Source organism: Rhopilema esculentum, chromosome 7, assembly GCF_057945365.1.
Source record: "Rhopilema esculentum isolate cy_ngs chromosome 7, ASM5794536v1, whole genome shotgun sequence".
NCBI classification, from domain to species: Eukaryota; Metazoa; Cnidaria; class Scyphozoa; order Rhizostomeae; family Rhizostomatidae; genus Rhopilema; species Rhopilema esculentum.
The window spans coordinates 2,063,189-2,087,810 of NC_142821.1; the positions used below are offsets into that span (position 1 = coordinate 2,063,189).

The following is a 24,622-nucleotide window of genomic DNA, read 5'->3' on the forward strand; positions in this document are numbered from 1 at the left end:
CTCATAGAGCCAATATCAGTCTTTTATCTTTTATCTTTTTACCACATTTCACATTTCCTTTTAATTCTGTCTCTAAATTGGGCTCAATTTGTTGGACTTTGTTGGCAGCTTATAGAGTATTTTATCATTTAAGAATACAAACAGTCGCACAATAAATCTATACCTGATTCTAGACCTGATATATCTTGGCAATTTTCCCCTCAATTCTTCTTACCTTCCCTTGATTCCCTTGGTGCTGCCTTATATCTTTTACAATGATTTTATGCTCACTCTTTATGCTCATGCTCATTATGCTCACGAATAGTTATGAAGCACGCTCCTTTTCACGGACCGCGGAAGCAGGGGCCCGGGGGGGGGGGCTTAGCCCCCACTAGATTCTCATCTTAAAACATTGTTGCTCTTTATTTTTAGCATTTTTAGTCCTCCCACTGGAAACATTTTAGAACCCCCCCCCCCCCCTCTTTGGTACTTCTATCATAGTTTAGAGTTTGGATAATAAAGAGTTTTTGTAAAAATAAGAAATTCCATTATTTGAAGATGAATTGTCTTGTCTTCAAAACAAGCTAACTCTATCAAAACTACAAATGCCCTGATTTTTTCAAAAAAGATTGTTGAAATATTTTTAATTCTTTGCTGCGAAATGTTGGAACCTGGTAACCTCGAATCGGATGTGTTGCTGCTGATGGTGCAATGATGCTCCGCAGGGCTCCATCGCCTACTTAAAGACAAAACACAAGCTGACCGCCGCTGCATATAAGCTCAATTCATCAGCACCGAGGACATATGAATTCGAGAATCTCAAGGTTATTACACACATCATCTTTTTAGTACAGTTTTGGTAATATTTATTTTCAAACAGTGCAGTTATTTGCGCTGCGGTGGCGCTTTCGATTATGTTTATGGTCATCCAATAGCGGGAATGTCTAGGCCCATTGATTGGGTTAATTTTGGAGGTGTGTGCCTTTGAATATATTTGCAAACCATACACGATTCTTCCAGATTTGTGAACTTGTCGTTTGGAGAAAGATAGAGAAAAGAATATCAGCATTATTTTCATGATTGAGCAAAAATGAAACTGAGAAAAGATGCCGACGTTTTGTGGACACCTCGACCCGACATCCGAACGCAGATGGACGAGTTTCGATGCCACGTCAACAAAAAATTTGCAGTTAATATCGGTACAGTGTTAATTTTTGAACTTTCTTTGCAATAAACAAATGAGCAATTTTTTGTTTCTATTTTCATATTCTGTTTATATTAACCCGAAGAAAAAGGTATTAGTTAATATCGATTTTATCAGAAGTCATAATTTTCCCCCGAGATCTTGGACCTGCAATGTTTCACAATTACCTTTCACGGCCCTTTTTTGATTCATGGGTCCTTTTTTGTCCCAAATACCCCTGTCTTTGATAGGCAAAGAGAGGAAGAGAAAGAGAGGAAGTGAAATATTGTATCCCCACCTGCATAAATGTTCTAATCATCTTACCTGTTCTTGTCTTTTAAACAAAATATTTGCTACCGGAATTAGTGGAAACAGGTTTATTTTATCCGTTACAGATTTGCAGTCCCAAAGCGGTACCTCAATTGTATTTTGTTGTATAGTAATTAGTTTCAAACAAAAAAGATGTTCCAAAGTGTTTGCATACAGGCAACTTCCATTGACTGCTAATACTTATCTACTACACTTTATTGTTCTCAAGACAGAACACCAAACTTAATGCCAGATGCTACATGTTAATTACCCAACTGCTTATTCATTACGTTTCTGACCTATTATGTCAATCTTAAATCATGCATATTTTGAATTCAAAATTGTGGTATTCTCATATGGTCATTTGACATTCATCAATTCATTTATGTTTAGAAAAATACCAAGACCTGTGGCAATGGTCAGTGGATAATACTTCATTGTTCTGGGGCGAATTCTGGCACTTTTCTGGTTTAAAGTATTCTCAGAAGTTTGAATCAGTACGTTTTCCTTTTCTATATTATCTGTTATTCTGTTTGGTTTTATTTTTTATGACTACAGCTATTAAATATACAGCTAAAGTACTTTTTATCCAACAGTCCATAGAGTGTAGCTGTCAGGTAAAGACTAAAAGTAAGCAAAAATTTATATCAAGATGCAGATTGGATAAAACAAATGACTTTTTGTTTTTGACCAGTCAATACTTACCTTTATGGCCATGATCTTATATTTATACTCTAAAGAGCCTCAGTCAAAAAGGACTGGGGAGTTTTCTACAATTTTTTCTTTTCTCTACCATGTTCAATTTTTTGCAGTGCAAATAACTTACTTGAATTTTTTTATTAAATGAATTTTGTATTGGCAGTAAGTCACATGTGATATATCAGGCCTTGCTCTAAGCAAAATGAAGGTGCTCCATAAAAAGAGCCCCATAAATTCTAGGTGCTCTATTTCGCACCTTTGAATATAATATCCTTGAGAGCATCCTTCAAGAGCTTTGGAAGATCGAGAGCTTCATATCGAAAGCTTTGGAAGAGTGTTAAATAAGAAATTAAATGGTGATACCAAAAAGCACCATAGTATGAAATAACAAAACATGCAGCAAACACTATGTTAATGCAAATATAGAAATATAGGAAAACACATGGCTTTAAGTCAAACATTAACTTTATTTCCCTTTTTATGCTATCCATTCGATCGAGCGCCTTTCCAGGCAAGGCCTGATATATCATGCTAATACTAAAATTTATTTTATCATAATATAATCTGAAAAATATATATAATTATGTCTTTAATCAATTATACTTGCATGAAGAGCTTTTTATAGCATTTTAAAAGTACATCTTTTAAGCATTGTTTAAGGGTATGGCTAGCATTATCATTTGACTGTGGTAGATATTTCTGCATAATATACCCAAATTTGATTTCTTTCTTATTCACTCCTGGCATTTCTGTAGTGATTTATAGCCTTATTTCTCCCCATAATTTGTTAAATTTGTAGTTAGATTTGATGGTAAATTCAGTTAAATCAAATCTTGCTGGTTGTGGTTTATAAACATTTTCAATTACGCTGTTCAAGATTTGAAGTATTTTGAATTGTTTTGCTTTATAATCACATAATTGTTCTTTTGAATTTATGAACATACATTCAAATTACTCAGGACTTTCTAGAAAATATTATACCAAAAATCCTCTAACAAGTGCCTGCTATATAATTTTTTTTGTATCAGCTCAATTTTTTTTACATAACAGGTTGTGGATACAAGTGCACCAATGTCAGATATTCCAGAATGGTTCCCTGGCAGCCGGCTTAATTATGCAGAGAATTTGTTGCAAGGGGACGATGAAGATGTTGCATTATACATAGCAGGTTTGAAGAATTTGACTTTTTTGGTCTTTTTATGTAGATGAGGCAGATCCATTATTTCCATTTAGCCTTGTCTATTTGGGTCAGATCATGGGACTGGCGTGGCTCAAGCTAGAGACCACATTAATAAAGTGACTGGAATGGGTCCAGCTAAGCAGTCCTGGTAATATGAAATTTGTCGTGCAATCAATAAAATTGAGACCTTACAATTTTTGTGCAGCAATTTTATCCTCTCAAATATAATAGATACTCCTTTGATAAAGCTTTAGGGATGTATGACTGTTTGAAAAAAGCATGAGGTTTTTGTAAAGCAAAGAATATTTTCCGAATTGTAGATGAATTTTCTTGAAAACAAAATAAATTAATTATAACAAAACAAAATAAATTATAAAATAAAGAATCAAACAGGTTTTCTAATTGATTATTTATCCGGAAAGCTATCATGATAACAGACCCAATAGATATTGAGCAATTATTTTAGATAAAATTGATAAGAAATTAAATATTTGATAACAAAAGGAACATGATTAGTCAGGGAAAACTTTGTGCTGCACATTTTTGTAAAAAGCAGATCTAGGGAGTTTTAGGCATGTGTGGATGCATGCACATGCAATTACACACCTGTTATCACCAGGGCTGAGCTAGGGGTCATATTATTAAAGGGGTTGAAATAGAGCACTAGATAAAATAAGCTGTCATGGCTCAAAGAAAATTGCAGGATAGATATGCTATGCTTAGATGAATAAAGAATCCCATGAAAATGATGATATCTTGCCCTGTGTGATTTTAAAAATCATGAGGCAGTTGCAGTGCCAGCCATTAGGATTTAGGGGGAGGGGGGAAACTTCAGGCCACCTTATTTTACTGTTAAAAAACACCCTTTTATCAGCAGGGAATGCTAGTTTTTCCAATTGTGTATGCCCATGTTTGGTTATGTAAAGGCAAATGCAAAATCATAGAACCTGAAGGACCAAAAAGTCTCCCCCCGCCCAAGCATTTTTTCTTCGAATTCATCCGAAATTCAAGATCGTTCCTGCCAAAATTTACCTGGGCCTTTCCACCCTCTAAGATAAATTATTTGTACAAAAGCCAAGCTTATTGTATTTTGATAAACAGAATGAGACATCACTATTATTGTTCTTGAATTTGATAATAGTTTGTTGATTATACTGTTAAGTGGCAAAATTCCAATAGATACCTTATTTACTTTTTTGCTTATGTTTCATATGCGCAAGCTATATTTTACAGGAGAGAGACGAAGTGTTGAGACAGTTACTTTTCGAGAACTTCGCAAACGTGTTTCCATTCTTTCAAATGTCCTCAAGAAAAAGGGAGTGAAAAAGGGCGACAGGGTAGTTGGTATGTATAGTTCATACTGTTAATTTGCAAGGATCTTCATGTTTAAGGTATCACATTTTTCAAAAAGTTGAAACAACTGTGGACTTTAAGTAGTTATCTTGATAGCACAATTACTTTTCTTGTTCTCGGTCTATTTTGAAATAAGTATTTCACCATTTTCTAGTATTTTTTACTGTTATAAATCTATATTTCTAAATAGTGATCAATTAGATACAAATGGCCACGGAAGAACCCCAAATTGTAGGACTTATATGCTTGTTATATTTCAAAAGTTTTCTTCAATTTTGTTTTTCAACAAGTCTAGTTCTATGTGGCATCTAGATCTTTTCTTCAAAACCCTTAAATACATTCTGATTTGCAATGTGACATGATTTGCAATGTGACGTGATTTGCAAAGTGATGAGGTAATAAAATGTTCTTTTCTTGCCTAGGCTACATACCTAACTGCAGTTTGGCTGTTGAAGCAATGCTGGCGGCTGCTAGTTTGGGTGCAGTTTGGAGCTCAACCTCTCCAGATTTCGGTGTCGCGGTAAGGCCCTTATTGTTCATAGACCTAACTTCATTGCCATTCTGAAGTTATGATCTTATCTATTTGTTTAAAGGATTTGTGCAAAGAATAATGGACGAACTAAACATCTAGGCTCCTTGTGAGCTACATTTTGATCACGGATGTAGAATCAGTTCAGCTCATTTACATTTTAAAATCCGAACAGAAATCTTTATAATGAATAACAACATCTAATTGGTGGTTGAAATTCTACACAATTAGAAAAATTGAGAACAAAACAGGCAACGCTATATGAATAATTGTCAAAAAACCAAAAATAATTTCTTAACGGAGGGGCTTTCTCTATGGACTGTTCTTAATGGGAAGTGCCTGATGTGAATATAAATAACAATTCTTTATTGACTAATACCTGTATTGATACAGATCTTAGTGCATCACAGCACTCTTTTTCTGGAAACGTCGAGCTATTTAAAAAATGGTTAGGTAGCCATTTTTCAAAGCTTATTTAAAGAGTGACAATAGCCTTCTTCTCTGGCGATTTTGATTTTGAGTGTTCCATATTTTTGACTGTATCTTTTGAAAACACCGCTGCTCGAATTGGAATGGGAAACTTATCTCAGTAAAACACTTGCAGAATTCCGAAGCAAGTTAAATTCCAGTATGAGAACCACGCGGAACAACCTGAATTTTATTATAAAAGACAAATCCTGTGTGATAGTTAACATTGATCATGACTAGGCCATGCTTAATACGTCTCTGACAAAACCATGCTCTAACTGTAAAGTGACTAAGCCATGTTTTGACACGAATTTAGATATTCATTTATCATTGAATTTGACAATTGTGTTTTTGACGTTATTCGTTGTAGTTTGTATCAAAACTGCGCTTTCCAAACAATGTTTCAATCTCGATACGTAAAATCCATATTAAATCCGAAAAAAAGTCTCATTGCAACCTAATATCTGGCATTCATACAATTTTGTTATAAGTATATCTTTTCTTTGCCTGCGAAGGGTGTTCTTGACAGATTTTCACAAATCAAGCCAAAAGTGATATTCTCTGTTGATGCGGTCATCTACAACAACAAGATTCACAACCATCTTGAGAAGCTAACCAAAGTCATTGAAGGTTCTCTTTTCTATTTAGTTTCTTGTTATATTTCTTATCTTCCAACATTTATTTTTTATTAAATTTCATAGTTTCTTAAAACGTCTTAAGCTTCTTATATACCTTGGTGTTCCTGCTTATCCGGTATTGCAGTTCCCATCCATGAAGAACCATTTTAATTAATTAAGCTCCTGTAGCAAGCCCAGGATGTAAAACTTTTTCTCCAACCATCTCTTCACTAAACTTTTCTATTGATGGACATTTTCTTTTTGCAGACTTTTTTAGTTTTTGTTAACTTTTGTCAACAAATCTTATTTCTGTTTTATTTTTCTTAAAGAGCTTCCTGATCTCGAAGTAGTTGTCGTCGCACCATACGTTGGAAACAAAGACGATATTGATATATCTGGGATAAAAAATAGGTTTGTTAATTACTTTAATTATTGATTAATTGTTTGACTGTCTTGACTTGATGCATTCTCTGTACGAGGGGCTGTGTCTACAAGTTTAAGTGTTCTTCTTGAAGCAAACAAAGGCCGTCCCCGGATGCAGTTTCGGGAAGAATTTTACTGGAAAGTAAAATTTTTTTTGGGAATGTGTTTGAAGTAGCTTGAGAAAAAAGATCAAATCTGAGAAGACATCCCTTTTGTGATTTTTGGAGAGGCTTTCTTAAGTAACATGAAGAACAAAGATGAGTAAAACTTCACAGAGAGCCAGTTTTAATGCAGAAATACTTGGGAGATGATAGAATACAAATTTCATGGAATGATTCAAGTTTTCTCTAATTTTTTCAGTTTTCCATCATTCAATTTTGTTTCTGATCTTCGATCATTTTTTTATGAAAGAAAAAGACTCTTTTTTGAAGTAGAGGCAAAAGCATTGCTTTTTATTATAGTATGAAAAAGGTGACATGGCCTTTCGAATTATAAGTTTAGTCATCGTTGCGAAACTCAGACAGGCCTTATGAAGTTGAAGAGCTGTCTGATCGATTGAAACGCAGATCTCAGCTGAAACTGTCTTGGTAGCGATCATAGCTCGGTCTACGTACCATTTGTAATGTAAGACAGACCATCAAACAGTAATTACAAAACCTCCCTTTTCTGGTATTCTTTTGAATGGGTATCGGGTACTGCATAAACTACAAGAGTGCCAATCGGCTTAAAACAAAATGTAAAACTGGAAAAATAAGACATTTGGCTGCAGCTATTTTAAAGTGCCTCTTTCAAATGTAGACCTTTACGAGTTTATGGCTTATAATTTTTAACTTTTAAGGGTGTTTTGTAATATCAGATTTTGTAGTCTATGCGTACGCATTCGTTGGCTTCAAGATCGAAAGTAGTTAATTAATTTGTTTTTCTACATTTTTGAAGCACAGGAAAAGAAGTTAATTTCCATTCTCTATTCGCAGAATTTGTTCCAACTAGTTTTTCTGTTTCTTTTTTCAAAATGGTATCTGCTCTTATTTCAGCATATTCTTGCCCGACTTTCTGGCATTGGCCGATCCAGTTCCCTTACTTGAGTTTGAACAATTGCCATTCAACCACCCACTGTTTATCATGTACTCATCCGGTACCACGGGACATCCAAAATGCATCGTGCATTCAGCTGGTGTGAGTACAACCCCAGATATTACTTTAAAATATGCAAATTCAGCAGCACACGTCAAGTCGAGTTTTTGTACCCATCTTGAATCTGATTCTGAATTCGAATAATACTTTGTCAGTGACCGCAAATGTTGACTTTAGAAGGGAAATTTTATCTTAAGCAATCTAGGGGTCGAATTTGGTACCCCTATTGTACCTTGTATGCCTCCAAGTCTAAATCGTAATCGGTAGGGCACAAATCTTAACTCTGACCGGAAAGCAAGGGTATAAGAGATAAAGATGTGCTAGTAAATAAGTTTATAGGTTGAGGTTCTTTATTCTGCATAAATAAGAGTTCTAGGGATAACAACTAGGCATAAATATCTAGAATTAAATTCTCTTTGAGTATGCTTTTGGCTGGGACCGTTCATCATATGGTTGGTTGAAATTACTAAGCTTGGTTGTAGGATTGCAGTCACTTCGCCAAAGTCTTGAATCTTTCATAAGAACTGTATTTTTCTTCGGAATCATCTTCCCGAGAATGCTCATTTGAAGACTGACAGGTTTGCCTGTATGATTTACAGTGAAGGAAAGAAATGGGACAAAGAAATATAGCCTGCTATCTAATGAATGATGGCCTTCGAAGAATCTGTTTTCATGAAATTCCAAGGCATCCGAAATGGAAACCTTTTAAGGATAGTTTTTCAACAAGTGGATTTGTTTATTAGCAAGTTTACCTCAGGATCATAAGCAAATCTCAAAATGCTTTACTCAAATAAAGGATAGGCAACCATATCAGAAGTTTTCCGAAAAAATAGCAGTTTATCTTTACAAGGGTTTTTTCGCCCCCTCTGACCCCCCTCTATCTACACCACTGAGTTTTGGGGAGAAGACAGTTTTGGGAAGGACATAGCTTTGGGTTAAGTTCTCAGAAACATGATTGCTAACCTGTGCCAGCTATTAACTTCCCCTTTTACCTAACATTTTCTAGACAACAATAGCAACATACTTTTAATTGCATCCTTTATTCTTTAATAGCATTCTGACTGCAGTATGTTTTTTATAGGGCACGTTGATCCAACACCTGAAAGAGCACAAGCTTCATGGTGATATGAAAAGAAAAGACATAATGCTATATTATACGACAGTAAGTAAACATCGTGGCTTCTTTGTTGTGGAACTAGGCTAAACATTAGAAACGTAATCAGTAGCTATGGCTTGATGTCTGTCTCTCTCAGACAGCCTTTCTACCAACCTGGCTTAGAACAGAAACGTGTTGTCCGTTGTCGCGTTGCGTTTGTTGTCGGTGGAAACACCAAACCCGGATTATTTATGATACACTTACAACAACAACAGCGTTATACAAAATAATTCAAGGACTATTGTTGTGAAGACTGATTTCTCCCACAGTTTTGCGTGCTTTGGTTTCTGCTGATAATGATCTATATCTAATTTACCTGAAGAGTATAGGGCTAAAGATACGTTTTAAGCCTGGATGCATTTTAGCCCAGCACGGTGAAAACGATCATAAACGGGTTTAAAGCAAACTGGCATTGACTCACTTTAAAAACGAATACATTTTTGTTTCAACCCGGGTTTGTGACAAAGCTTCTGTACTGGCAAATTTCAATGAAAATTTTTAGTTTTGTGTTCTTCAGCTGTTAATCAATGATATATCTGAGCATGGCAAAGCAAAAATGGAAAAAAAGAAACAAAGATCTAAGTTTGTCACGATTAGTTCATCAATAGTCTTAGTGTTTCGAGAACCTTTTTCTTTAGGTTGATTACAAGCAGTGTTTTTTCATGGTCTTCGTCTTTTTCTTTTTCTTCTTTTTCTTCTACTTCTTCTTTTTCTTCTTTATCTTATCCTTAAGATTATTCTTCTTTCCTTCTCATTCATATTGTTGTTGTTGTTTTTCTTCTTCTTCTTCTTCCTCTTCTTCTCCTCCTTCTTTTTTTCTTCTTCTTCTTCCTCTTTTAATTGCCTTCCAATACTTCCTGTTAGCATCAAATTTTCTATTCCTTCAGAGCTAATCACATGTCTCAAGATCTGCAACTGTTAGTTTGTGGTACATTTTCGACATGTTTCAGGCCTTCAAGGCTGCGTCGATACAACTTCGCCTTTCTTTTTTACTGCTTACATTTGTGTTACGAACTGCATATGAGTTTTTAATACCTGAAAGAAACATTTTCTTTTCCATATTTGATTAGAATTTGTCGGTTTAATTAATGGAATTTTATTTAACTGTCTATTCATGAAGTGTGGCCAATTTTTAGACAGGCTGGATGATGTGGAATTGGCTGGTGTCTGTTTTAGCAGTTGGAGCATCGGCTGTTTTGTACGACGGTTCCCCTTTGGTTCCTTCTCCGAATGTTCTCTGGGATCTGATCGATGAGATTGGGTATGTCAATCATTATCTTCATCTTTCTTATTTTTTATTTTTGCATCAAAGCCTAAAGCTACGTTTCCCTGCAAACAACACACCCTATCCCACAAAACGACTTTAATCTGAAGAGAATGCTCTCATGTTTACAAGCTATCTGACTTGCTCCGTGTAGATCAATCTCTAAAAGTCATTTTGAACAACATTGTTTTGAGGGGAAAGACAATGATGCCATCGAAAATTGCACAAAACCTCGTGTATTTTAGCAAGAATTTTGACAGTGATGATGATAAACCGAAAAGTCTCAACAATTTTCTTGATTAGGACTAAAAAGACAGCTTCAATTCAACGAACGATCACTCGATTGCTTTATAACATCTCATCAAGTAGTTCTGTTTGAAAGAAAAATGCAAATTTGTAGTCGAAAACTCAATCAATATTAGCTGTCTCGTGTGCTAATTGTGAGTGATGTTAAACAAACTAATAAGAAATGTTTGATTGAATTTAGTTTTTTAGCAATGCACCTGCGAACTCTGCAAATATTTGCAGATTCGAAACTGATGGTTTACTCTATTGGGTATTATATTGGGTGAAAGAAGGCGCATTAGAGTAGACACAGTCATAACTCATTTAGTATCATCATCATCATCATCATCATGAAATGTCATCAGTTAGCATCATCGATCATCTTAATCAATTGAAGTCGTCATAAATCATAATAATCATGATCAGAATAATCATCATAAATGGTAATCATCGATCATAATATCCATCACGATTTCATTTTTCATGCATTTGTATATGGCTAGTTATATATTGATAATGATTCCGTTACCACATCCTTATTGTTTTCTCCCTTTAGTATAACTGTTCTTGGAACTGGTGCTAGGTGGCTTGAAGCCTTATCAGAGAAAAACGTGACGCCAAGTGAGTTCTTTTTAAAAGGCAATAAAGATATTTATACCATGTTATTAATGATTTTTTCAGGAAATAGCAATTCTGAAATTTTTAAATGCTCTTTGATTTTCTTAGATACATTTGACCGTAAATTATGCAAAAGAAAAGCTACAAGCCCCTGTCTATCAAGAATAAGTTTACCTACTGTTGTATAACTGAACATTTATGTTGCCTTTTCCTCGAACTTAGATTATATTAGGTGTTGGATTCATCCTGCATTTAAATTTCTCTAAACTTCTGCATTTTGTACCGAATTTGAACTACATAGAATGCTAAATAGTATTTTAAAAAGCTAATGTTTTAGTGTTCTGAAAGAATCTCTAATAGAAATGATTAAAATTTGAGGAACAACTTGTCACTTCTGCTATCGCTGTTGTAGATTTCCTCGTGTATAAGAAAGGGGGAGTACTAAAGCAAACACAGTAATAGCCTCGAGATGTGTATTGCTTCAGAATAGGATTAATCATGTTTTGATCCGACTTTACTAATGTTACAAACATTTTGTTGTACGTGTACTTTAATAACAATGTTAATCAAGTTTTATTTGCGTTTTAGTCGAAACACATAATGTGGCATCACTCCGGGCAATTTTATCCACTGGGTCGCCACTTCAACCTGATACATTTAAATATGTTTATACAAGCATTAAGAAAGATCTGCTTTTGGGCTCAATCACTGGTGAGTTCATTAAGGACCTTTTGTATTGTTATAAAATGTTTTAAATACCATATACTGTTTATTTGTCTGTTAGAAAGTGCTTAATGTACACCCTGATAGGGAGAGCTGTACACCCTGTTAATGTATAGAACAAGACGGTTCAAAGTTGCTACTCCGAGTTCCCCTCTTTATCGTTCCATATATATCAAAAAAGTGAGTATGTGAAACTAGAAATGATACTATCAATGCTTTAAGTTTTTGTGGAGAAGAACGGTCAAAGACTTAAGCACTGTACTTTCTTTTCAGGTGGAACGGACATAATATCTTGCTTCGCGGGCAGCAACCCAACTCTGCCGGTATACAGAGGCGAAATTCAAAGCAGAAACCTCGGAATGGCTGTCGAAAGTTGGAGTGAGGAAGGTGACGATTGGATTTTCCAGAATACCTCTCATGTTACAAAATCAACAAAACGAAACTGGGTTCCTCCCCTCTCCTAAACTCATCCCCACCTTATGTAAAAATAGTTTACATTTTCTGTTTATGATCTCCTAAGAATCGGCGACACCATTTATTTTTGTTTATGCCATATTTTATCTTGAATTAATTGTTTCACTTGATGAATTCTTAGTTTTTAGGTTCTCAATGAGCAGAAAAGTTTCACCACATTTACGTAGACGAAATTTAGATGTAAAATATTAAATAAGCTAGATAAGTTACTAGCGTAAGGCTTTCTCTCAAATCATCTTTGGTATGTATTTCCAGCTTTGTTTTACTACTGCTCTACCAACTTCACAACTTTATAATAATTACTCTAATTTCTTCTCGCATTTCTTTCTATTTTGGCATAGGATCTCCTGTTTTTGATGAAAGTGGAGAGCTTGTCTGCAAAAAGGCTTTTCCATGTATGCCGATCTATTTCTGGAACGATGAAGGCGGTGTGAAGTACAGAAAGGCATATTTTAATAAATTTCCAGGTAATTACTTCAACTTGATGCTAGCCACCTTCATATATTTTGTTATGAAAATCAACCCCTGATTGGAATTGATAAATGGAGTAAGTGAAAATCTACTTTTTTAGAATAGATTTTAGTTCTGTGGGTTGCAGTTGCTACTTGCGCAGGGTTCTTTAAAATTTTTATGGCTGCCCATACGGCAAGCCTACAAAAGAAGAATTTTCGCACCGATTTTATGGATCCAGTTTATTCAAAGGCTATGCAAACAGTTTCAAGAAACAAAAAATTTTCAATTAATTTTTAAGAGCGTATAAAAAAATATCAAGTTTTAGTTTCTTTACACTGTATACAAACGGGTACAAGCTTTACCTACACTTAGAAGTAATAGCTCTATTGTCTTTAATTCCACTGCATCCGGTGATCTTCTGGGAACGTGTATATTTTCCACAATTTTTCTTGGAAAGGTTCTTGTAGGAAACTTCTCAATTCGCGTAACCAATTCTAAACCAGCCTGCCTCTAGCCTAAATCTCTAACCGGTGAAGCTATGCTTGATTCTTAACCAGTCTTTTCACAAAAACAACGAAACCAAACGCTTTCCCTTTAAAATCTCGATCAAATTCTATAAAAGCTATTTATTCCAGCCATAAACATTTGTCCCTAATAACCTGTTGAAAATTGTGTAACGTAAGCGCCCCAGTAGTTCAAAACATTATCCTACATCCTAATAAATTTCAGATAAGCTATTTCATCGAAGCAGAGATCTAGATTCTCTGTTTGTTCAAATTTCATTTGGCATCAATAATTAACGCTAATATATCAAACATGATATTCTCAAATTTGAAATCCACTTGCTTCGGCCTCTTTTGTGCTCCAGTATGTTTCTGATATATTTGTTTTGTTTTGCATTTATTTCACTTTTATGCTCAATTGTTTATAAACCAATAGAGCATTTTATGTATGCTTTTCCTCTTCAATGCTTGTGTCACTATAGGTTATATGAAGGCTTTCTCGCCTCAGGTTGTATTAAACTAAGTGACCTCGCCTTACATCTTTCATATTGCCCTGTCGATATACGATACAACTGTTCTATGCAAAAATCTTTTTTCTTGATTTTTACAAGTATTTAATTATTTCGGGTTTTTTAGAGCTTAGATCGTGTTACTCTTGTCGATTGGCTGAAAATCCTTTTGCTTTCTCATTGTCTCAAAATTTCAAGTGGAACAGTGACGCTTTTGTAATGTCATTGGGTGACTTAAGTAGGTACCGCTTGGTACCAATATTGACCTGGCCTACTTTGCCAGAAAACTCCTTTTTTCATTACCACATAAATATTTTTTCCAAAGCTGACGAGAATTTGAAACATAAGTCTGTTTCCCCATCATTTATCAAAAGTTATCTTTTAGGTGTGTGGGCTCATGGTGATTTCTGCCAAGTAAATTCATTGACAGGTGGGATATTGATGTTGGGACGAAGGTAAGTAATAAATTTAAATAGGTTGATATATTGACTGGCTAACCATATCTCTCTCTTCCAATTACATGCTAATTAAATGTATTTAGAATGATATTAAATCTTCAGTGACATCTGATGTCGCTTAAATCACTTTCAATAACACATTTTGACAGCAACAGAGAGTTTCATTGAATCAATTCTCTTTGGGTTACATACCTCTTCCCTCGAGGGTTTGACAGCATTAACCTAAATCCCAAAGGATGATTGACAATGTATTTATAAGCTATCGCAAGACATATCGCGTGTTTTGTTATATTCAATATTTTGATAGCATTGGCAATTTTACTTTAAAGAGTTTAATATAGTATTACATGTTCGTATCACTTTAAACGAGCAAATTTCTAGCCAGATAATTCGCTTGTGTAAATCAAAAATTGTTTTTCTACATCCAAATTTACAGACTAATTGTAACTTAAAGTTACGTTTTTTACCTTAAACAAAAATGGCCACTAGATTTTCCAATGTAAAAACTTTCATTTTGTCACAATATTAGTCCGAATCTAACTGAATTTGTCAAAAATTGAATGTATTATTAAGACAATAGAAGCTATTTCTTTTAGAAATTTGAGTAATATTTTTATCTGATCTCGATAAATTTGCGTAAATTTTGCGATGAAAATGCATAACGATTAAAATGTTGTGAAAACGTACACTTCAATCGAATCGGTCTGGAGTGACGGCCTATTTTGTCTTTCTTAAAAAGTAGCTGATAGAGCCAATATACGATTGTTTCTCCTTTGAATTTTAAAGATGAATTGAAACAAGTAAAATCTTCTGGCACTATTCAATATCTATAAGTTGAGAATTGGGTGATAGTGTTACCGGAAAGGGTGTATTAAATCCTATATGAAAAATTATCATCGACCGTTAAGCACTTAAGCATCATCGTCTATTCAAATGATAATTGTATAATGGAGGTTTGCAATATGATGCTAAGACGTACCATAGTGTTAAATTGACCTGCACGGGCTATGCTCGAGAATCTTTAAAGAATCTATACCAGTTAATCTGTATAGGCTAATGAATCCTTCTTTGAAAAGAACTGGTCCGATTATCTTTCACCTTTAAGTTGCGTATTATAATCCTCGTGGAAAATTTTTGTTGGTTTTTTGCTGCCGATTTTTTGCTCTCTCTTTTGTGGTTTTTATGTAGAGATTTTTCCATTTTGATGCATCCAAATTGGCTATTTTGTTGCTTTAAAATTGCAGGAATTGCTTTCCGTGTATTATTTCCAGGAAGTGTTTGATCAAAAATAATCTGTAGCTCTTTTTCTTAGCTACTGAACCATTTCTAACCAGTTTGAAGTCTATGTCACGTAGCGTGGAAAAGTTTATCGATAGTAAGTTATCCATTGTATTTTTTCAGCGATGGCACATTGAATCCGAGTGGAGTACGGTTCGGCAGTGCTGAAATCTACAATATAGGTATATATTTTCTAGTCATGTAGCTATATTTTTCGATGATCGTATTGAATTTGGTCAAGGGATTGTGCACTAGTTGTCTGTTGTTTGCATCGTTCATGAAATACCTTCGCCATACCTTCTGAGGTATGCACACGGCAAGAGCACATATTGTTGACATCCATAATGTGGAAATGAAGAAGAAGAAGAAACAGACATAAATGAATTATTAGATTTAATCATTAGGGAAAATTTTTGTTTTTTCTTTTTTTGCGACTTGTTAACAAATTATTTTGACATCATGTTTTTACATTTAGATGGATAATGCCCTAGTGCATGAGTAGGCATTGCAAGCATTTCAAAAAGTTATCTAAACAAAATTTGAACCAGCCAGTTTATGACACACGTTGTATATAAATGAAATAATAAGACATAAGTTGTATATAAAGGTGCTTTTATCTCTTCTTGATATTTTGTTGGACTATATTTTGAGATTCTACCAGTAAATTTTCCGTTCTTATTTTAATGTATACATAGTTTTAACACCATACTTCTTCTATTCACAGTGAATCCAGTACAGTTTCCAGAAATCACCGATAGTCTCTGTGTTGGAAATAACCACAATGGCAGGGAGAGAGTTGTCTTGTTTTTAAAAATGGCGGATCAGCAATCGTAAGTTTCAATTTATTTTATCACTGTACCATCTTACCCTGTTTCCCAGTGCATGTTGAACTTGCCTAGTCTTCGGGTGCAAATTAATCCTTTACAAGCGGTAATTCGACGCCAAACCTCCGATTGCGCTTTAAAAGATTTCGAGTTTTTCAAAAGTTTTTTTTAATTTCTTGATAAGTCTTGATTTGTTTGTCAATCTATATCTGTTTTGGTATTTAGGCCAAGATGTCCTCTAACCTAATTGCAACCATAACATACCATAAAACTAATTCTACACCTTGTTACACGTAAATAACGGCACACTTTAAGATAACACAATTCTCAGTTCAAAACAAAAAGCAATTACCAGCACATATTATTTACAGCAAAAAATATTCAAGTCAACACTTTGGCGTTGGTATTATACTAATAGTTGTCTAACCTACAATAAGAACCAGAAAATTTGGTGCCAAAAATTTTGGCCAGGTTTTTGAAACTTCGGTGTAAATTTCGATGAAAAATTGAAAAATTTCGGTGGAAAGAAAATATTTTGATGAGCAAAGAAACGAAACACATTCAGCAAGTAATTTCTATCTTCAACATCAAATTATCTGAACCACAATCATGAAAGTTACAAAAAGTGAATACGAAAATTGGCAAGAATACCATAAACATTTATTTAGAGGACGTCCTTTTTATTTCATTTTTCCAACCCATGGAGGAAAATTAATTGGAAGCTTTTACAGATCACCATATTTTCGACCGCCAATTGCAACCAGGGGATTAGAAATTCTGATCGATTGTAAGATTAAAAATTGACGCGTCCAAATTGAAAGCACTGGAACGTTAGAAAGAAAAAATTAAGAGAAATTTGAAGTGACAATAAAAGCATCAGTTCAGCCAATAGAGAACTCAAAGTTCTTGAATGTAGAGGGTGAAAGAGAAGAAAAGATGAGCTGGATATCTTATTTGTTTATGATAAAGGAGAACCAGAAACTTAGAATTGATATGTACTGGATGTATAGTAATACTAAAACAATATCAAGAAAAACTTTTGTTATTTTGAATGTCCATCGTTGAAAAGTGAGATTTTTCTAGCGTTTGAAAATTTCAGTAAGAAAAAAATCCGGTTTCAAAAAATTCAGAGGGATTAATTTTCTGTTGCCCTGCTTCACCTAAAATAAAATCCACCGAAATTTTTGGCTCTTAATAAACTTATAGTCTCAAAGCATTTCGATGCAAATGTGGCAAGGCTAAGACATCTTTAGTCCTCTTTACTCATTATGCGACAGATTTGAGTTCATTTAGGTGGATAGCTTGAAATAAACTCTAGGCATTTCGCACACCATCAAGTTTTATTAATTATTCCTCAACTTACCGGATAATTTACCAACAGGAGCGCAATTATTTTAGAATTTAAAGTGCATTAATCCCCAACGAAAGTTTTGCCGTCCGAAGTTTTTACCTTCCGAAAATCTTAATAACAATAAACTGTGCTGAAACTTCAAAAAGTAAATTTCCGATGCAATTTATTGACCAAGCAATGTTTATAATTTGAAAATTGGATACAATACTGCAATGCAATACCATTACAGGTAAACACCAAATAGAAATAGGAAGAAAATGTGAAAATATTAAGTTTTGTTAGCTTAAAAATGCATGCTATATGAGGGTTTTCGGTCATCAAATACAAATACAGCAGGACTGTTCTCGTCATTTGACTTGCTTTATTCATCGTCGTCAATATGCTTATCGTCATGATTAGCGCCCCGATCCAACTTCTTATTCCAAATTTCCCAGTTCCGTTGCGCCATTTACATTTTTCCGAAATTTCAGTCCGATGTTTTCCGTAATCAAGATTTCTTGGCCCAAGATTTCCTGTCCGAAAATTAAGCATCCGGAAATAAACGATCCGAAATTTTTGGGGCTTATTATATCTAGCAAGTAGACCTAATTATACTTCAGGTATTTCTCAGTTGTAATTTCATCTTAAATTTTTAGTTTTTTTTCTTGTGACATTGAAGTTCACAGTTCGATTATTTATTCAACTAAATAAGACATTCTATAAAGATCATTAAAATATCAAAATATAAAATATTTTTCACTTTTATCATAATTATTGTTTTTTCTGTACAGTTTTAGTTTAGATCCTAATAAAACATACAGAATTTGTAGGTTATCTTTGCTGCAGCCTAATTTAAAAACTATGAGTGAAACGAAAAGCTATTAAATCGCGAATGAGCTTTGGTAACTGCACAGAGCACCGAAGACCAGGGGACAGGGGGCCATGGCTCCCCTTTCTTGAAAAATAATTTGCTATGAGTCTTCGATTTGCCCTTGCCTCCTCCCCACTTTCTAACTAGCGTCAGAGTCTATGCTGCTTTTTTGCAATTTTTTTGTGCTTGTGAGGTCTTTCTGTCGAATAGGCTTCGTTTATTTGAACAGGCACCTTCCAGTCAATGTATTTTGAATTGAGGATAATTTTCACTTCTCCAATTAAAGACTAACACCTAGGCTTCGTTTATTTGAACAGGCTTCTTCCAGTCAATGTATTTTGAATTGAGGATAAAATTCTCTCCTACCGTTTATGGCAACCCTTGATCTTATTGTCAATAAACACTTCAACGAGGGTTTAAATATATCGTCTATTTGATATGTTAAGTCTTGATGTGACATTAGCCTCTTCATGAGCACCTTCAAAACGATTCTGAAGCCTCTATCGTTCTTTTTTAAGAGAAATGTGATCGTGTATTGTACCGATTCAATCATTTGGCATTACCAAAAGAATTTCACCTTTAAGCAACTTTTATCAAACCTAGTTACCTAGAGCTCTAATTAACATCTTTGATATCGACTCAGTTCGAGTGAATCCCTTCAATCGCTGATTTGAATAGGACCAAATTTCAAATTTTTGCACCATATGCACATGGCCAGTTGAAATCAATGACATTGTTGTCACATCGCCTAATATATTTTGTGATAAGAACATTAATGGCAGAATAAGCTAGTCTCAGATCAGCAGACGAAAAAAATTTATAGCATAGCGTTTCATGCCATGGCGGCGCCAGCCACTAAGCCCTAGGGGGGACAAAAAAAAAATTTAGGCCATGCCCTTTTAGTCACCAGAAAACGCCTTTTTACCAACAGGCAACGCCAATTTTGACCGAAGAGAACCCCTATGAGTAATTTTTTGGTTACGTAAAGGCAGTTTGAAAATCCAAGGATTATGTCACATAAAGTACGCTGTCAAAATATTACCCCTCCCCCAACATTTTCTCATCGAATTTAGGCGAAGTACGAAATCGATTCTGCTGAGAACTGGGGGGGGGGGGAGGGACGTTTCCCCCAGTCTCTCCGTGGCGCCGCTACTGGTTTCATGAAAAGAGTGAAGTGAAACTCTGGTTTATATGATGCAAGTATGATATGTAATAGCCATGAGAAGGACCACGAGATGTAACTTTTGCCTACAAGCCTCCACCCTAACGCGCATGTGCATGTGCTCTCAAACAAGGCAGCCAATTTCAATGCATATGAATTGATATATCATCTCAAACTATGTGAATTACTGTAAGATGTCAACCCAGGTTTAAATGTTCACTACCTGTTTTCGGAGTCTTATCACCAGCCAATACACTTAGCGCTGCGCATCTTCAATCAAGAACTGTTTGATTCATTAATCAAAAAAAAGAGCTACCTAGAAACGTTATACCTGTAATTTCTCAGGTTCTTGCTTGAAGGCAAAAGATATTTCTGGGTACCATTAATCCCAACAGCCAACAAGAGCCCACGGAATATTTCTAAAATCACGCAAAATTTGTTTTAGGTAGTCATAGGAATATAGTAAACTTTATTTTTTTCAATATCTTGTGCATGGAATTTCGATTTCTGCTTATTTCTCTGTTTGATTTGCTTTTCTTGAGTTTCTCTAGTCTCTTTTAAAATTTGCAATCAAATTTTTCCAAATCTCACGGACAGTAGCTACCCCCCTTTCTATACTTACCCCCTTACTATACTTTCTATACTTTTCAGGGCATTTTTCAAGGATTTTTGAGTGGTGGAGTATTTTTCAAAGGGGCCCACGCTCACCAGCAGAAATTCTTTGGGGTTTATAGACGCCGCTTTCGCTAAAAATTCCTGGCTTGTTGCAAGGGCTAGATGAATTGTTTCGCTCATATAACTTGAACACAACCATTTTGTTATTGTTCTTAATTTGGCTGGATTGTTCTTAATTTGTTCTTAAATTAAGAAAGTGTAAGCAGTGCGATTGCTAGCGTTTGCACTCTAGGGAGGTGTTGAGGCCTCATTTGCCAACAAAATGAGTGAGACAACCTTCATTTGCCGAATTTTGTATATTCACCGAAAAAGCGCCCGAACATGGCTAAAAATCCTCGTTTTTTAGATAAACGTTGTTCAAAATTGCATTTTACAGTAGCTCAGCCTCATTTTGTTCTCAATTTGTTCTCAATTTGTTGTCAATTTTTGACCAATTTTGAGGCTTGTAAATTGTTCTTATAAAAAAAGAATGTCTTTTTCCATGCAAGTGAAAGCGAATAATGGCAGCACTAGGAATGAATGAGTCTTTTTTACTCTTGTGTTTCTTTTATCAATGATATTCGGATAGTCATCCGTTGTGTTTTAAAAAAGTAAAAAGAAATCAACTCTTTAAATGTCTGACTAATTAGGGAAGACATTAAAGAGCATATGTTATGTTTTCTATCACATAGCGACTCTACTATCCAAACACTTTTTTATTTGATTTTTTGCGTGCATCATGGCATGAGTATAATCCAAAATTGTATGTTTTTTTAATTTCTCATACCCACGAGAAAAAAATGTTTCGGAAAATTTTAATCATAATACGTAATCATGACCGAGAGACTTCTATAGTGATAAGAAACAAATGGAGTCCCAAAGACCCCACCTTCCCCCAAAATAGAACCATACCTTTTTGAAAGATTTCAGATATATTATTTCTTAAGATTGAGAATAATTTATGGTTGAACCTCTATTCGGTTTTCAGTTGACTGTGGAGTGCTCATTTTGACGACTGACTAGCTTCATGGAAAAATTGTTTTTGCAAATTGAAATTCAGCACAGGCAGTTGTAATACTGAATTTTGCATTCGAATACAGAATGTAATAATGAATTTTGAATTTGGTTCAAGGTTCAACGAAGATCTGGTTCGTGGGGTAAAGAAGCGAATACGCGAAGAGTTGTCAGCCCGACACGTGCCTGAAATTATCTTGCCCATTAGGGACATCCCGTATACGACGAGTGGCAAGAAGGTTGAAGTTGCCGTGAAAAGAATTTTAGCCGGTGAACACATTGCTCAGAGGGGATCTCTTATCAACCCGGACTCATTAGATTTTTATTATGGGATTCTTGAAAATGGGGAGAACGGAAAATCTGAGAAGTAAGGTTGGGTGTTAAAATTTTTATTTTTATGCTATTAAATTATGTTGTACTTAACAAGAATTCAATATGAAGCTTGATTGCAGAATCCTTTTTGTCACAATGCATCAAGCTATAGGCTATAAGCATCAAGCTATAGTGCAACAAGAATACTGGGCAACAAGCTATAGGCTAATTTCAACCGTAACGAATCCAATAAGAACCCGTCTAAAATGGCCTAATTGTGACCTGAACATTTGAGACTGGAATTTTATATCTTAACTATGGATAAGAATCTCAACGGATTGGATAGGATTTAAAAATTTTCCTATGAAATGGTCCGCCATCTTTCATCTTCTCTGATAGAAGAAATTATTTCTAGGCCAGAGGAAGACTCGTTTATTATTGATAATAAAAAATTACAGATCTAAACCAAGATAAGATTGTTTCCCTAAAGGTATCCTTTGATAATGAAGTTTAATATATTCCTTTCTTTAACTCGAAGGCCCTTTTAGCGTATCTAATTCAGTTGCAAAGCGAGGTTTCATTCAAAAATATCTTCTGTGACTCGATAAATCTTATCACTACAACGCAATTTGCAGAGCCTCGATCTGGGCCCAGAGACTGCCTCGACCTGGAAATTGAGAAGCAGCTTACTGTTTTACTTTTTATACTCTGTTGCTAGCAGCACTTGAATAAACCATCATGAAGTTGAATGTATAACAAACTTATGTGGGTTTAACTTCCAAATTTCTCAATAGTACTGAGGCTCTTCATGTTTACTTACGCCAGCATATCTTGCGTATAGTCCTTTGTTTATTTTTTAGAAGTCTTTAGTCGTGAATTTTCTTAAAGCTTAAGGCTTGATTATATAGTAGCTATATATTTTGACATATTAGTATATTCTCTTGAAGAATTTATCAGAAAAATGTTTAGATAACGCTTCCTTTTTCTCTACAATACTGAATACAACTGTTCGACTTCAAATTGTAGAGAGAATATTGGGAAAATTGATCCCAGACTCTCGTAACTCTTCGAATCGTCTGCTGTTTGTCAGAATTTCTCAAAACATAACATACTTAGGCTAATTTATAGAAAAAATGAGGATTTGCCTTAAAACAAGCTCGCCCCAAGATCTGAGGTCTGCTGTCATTGAGCTCAGCGATTAGATTAAAAGTAAAATGTGTATTGCACTGTATGTATGCATGTGCAGGAGATGGTGTCTTCTTATGGAAAATTTTGGATATGGTGGATATGGTGAAAATTTTCACTAAATGTCCTGGCCGTTAGGTACGTTTTATCGGACCGTTTCGGACAGTACCAGCCAATGGCATACCTCCGTGTTCGCTCCTCCTGAGTGACCCCAAAATCTGCCTTCTACAGTGATTGTCATGTTATCTATAACAAATTTGGCTACTTACAAGTATTCCTTGCTTCTTCTCTTCTCTCTTGTGAACAAATTGGCTTGCGAATCTCTTTTCTTTTGGGCGCATTAATCAGGAAGAAGAGAATCTTTTATTGCAAGCGACCATTGATGCAATTTTCATTTCACTCAGAATCCGACGAGTCTTAAGCTTGACTATCTCGAATTCTCAACATCGATTGTTGCTTGTTGATCGGATTGCAATCCAATTCAAGAGGATGATTGGCAATCCAATTTGCCGCCTTTCTTCCTCGTTCTGAAATCCCGATTACAAAACAGAGGTCGTCCTGCTTCTCACTGATTTCTAGCTAAAGCAAATCTCCATAATCGGTACCTAACCTCTGTTTACAGCTAATGGATTTCCAAATGATTTTGTTTACGAATTTCGCTTTAACTGATGATGCTAGATAATAAATACGGAAATCGGTCGATGGCACCTCTTCACGTAGCAAGGGGGTTGACGCGAAGAGGTATCTCTGTAATTACGAAAAGTTTTTCATGTCTTTAGAAGAAATGCATTGTTGCACCGAGAATATTTTCTTGTGCCTAAACCTGTCATAGATGCTGCTTAAGGCGGTCAATGTTAATAATCACCAAACTATGTCGAATGAATTAATCACAAAAGTGCATGTTTTTCAAACCTGCTTTCTCTCACCTTACATTTCCCTTGAATTAATGATCGGGATTCATTGAGGGCAGAGCGCTATGTTGCGACTGTATCTTTCTTCAGAGTCTTCCAAACCTTTTTAATTGACGGTTTGCCGCAATGTACCTTTAATTGAATTGCCTCACAGCTGCACATCTTCAATACTTTATATTCCTTCAAGTACTGTTGTGAATCACCGCCCCATTTTGTAGAGTACTAAAATTAACTTGAGGGAACCTTTCTTCAGTCCTAAACTTGTTCAATGTGACACACATTTATAATAGAGGAGACCAGATTTACTCCCCATTGCATCGAGGTGCTCGTTACAAGGCTTACACCTTCTGCAGAAACGTTTGAGACAGAATCATTTGCCCGAATTGTGTTTAGAGATACCCGTTATATAGAAGTGTCCGTTGTTTAAATATTTCCGTATTTTGCCATTGTCCGTTGCTAAGGGATGCAAATTGCTCAAAAGTGTCCGTTGTTCGGAAGTGTCCGTTGTTCGGAAGTGTCCGTTGCTCGGAAGTGTCCGTTGTTCGGAGGCATCTGTGACTTAGATATATCCGTTGCTCAGAGGTGTCCGTTGCTTAGAAATGTCCGTATTTTAGATATGTTTAGAGCTGTCCGTTGCTTAGAGGGTGTCCTTTGTTTATAGATGTCCGTTGCTTAAAGACTTCTCTATTTTAGAGGTGCTCGTTATTGGAGGTGATCGTTAATTGTTTCATTTCATATTTATTTCAATTATGCCTTTCAACAGT

General features: G+C 35.1%; 1 protein-coding gene across 1 annotated transcript; it reads left to right on the plus strand.

Moving 5' to 3' along the window:
• The first annotated feature begins 676 nt into the window (after nucleotides 1–676).
• Nucleotides 677–22,724, plus strand: LOC135683285 (acetoacetyl-CoA synthetase). Its single transcript, XM_065198497.2, has 19 exons — nucleotides 677–803; nucleotides 1,000–1,178; nucleotides 1,865–1,968; nucleotides 3,221–3,338; nucleotides 4,584–4,694; nucleotides 5,126–5,223; nucleotides 6,216–6,330; nucleotides 6,647–6,728; nucleotides 7,775–7,916; nucleotides 8,956–9,036; nucleotides 10,167–10,291; nucleotides 11,136–11,200; nucleotides 11,786–11,908; nucleotides 12,194–12,307; nucleotides 12,736–12,861; nucleotides 14,245–14,314; nucleotides 15,719–15,777; nucleotides 16,320–16,425; nucleotides 21,569–22,724. The coding sequence occupies exons 2-19, from the start codon at nucleotides 1,070–1,072 to the stop codon at nucleotides 21,819–21,821; spliced, it is 2,001 nt and encodes a 666-aa protein (XP_065054569.2). The 5' UTR covers nucleotides 677–803; nucleotides 1,000–1,069; the 3' UTR covers nucleotides 21,822–22,724.
• The last annotated feature ends 1,898 nt before the right edge of the window (nucleotides 22,725–24,622 follow it).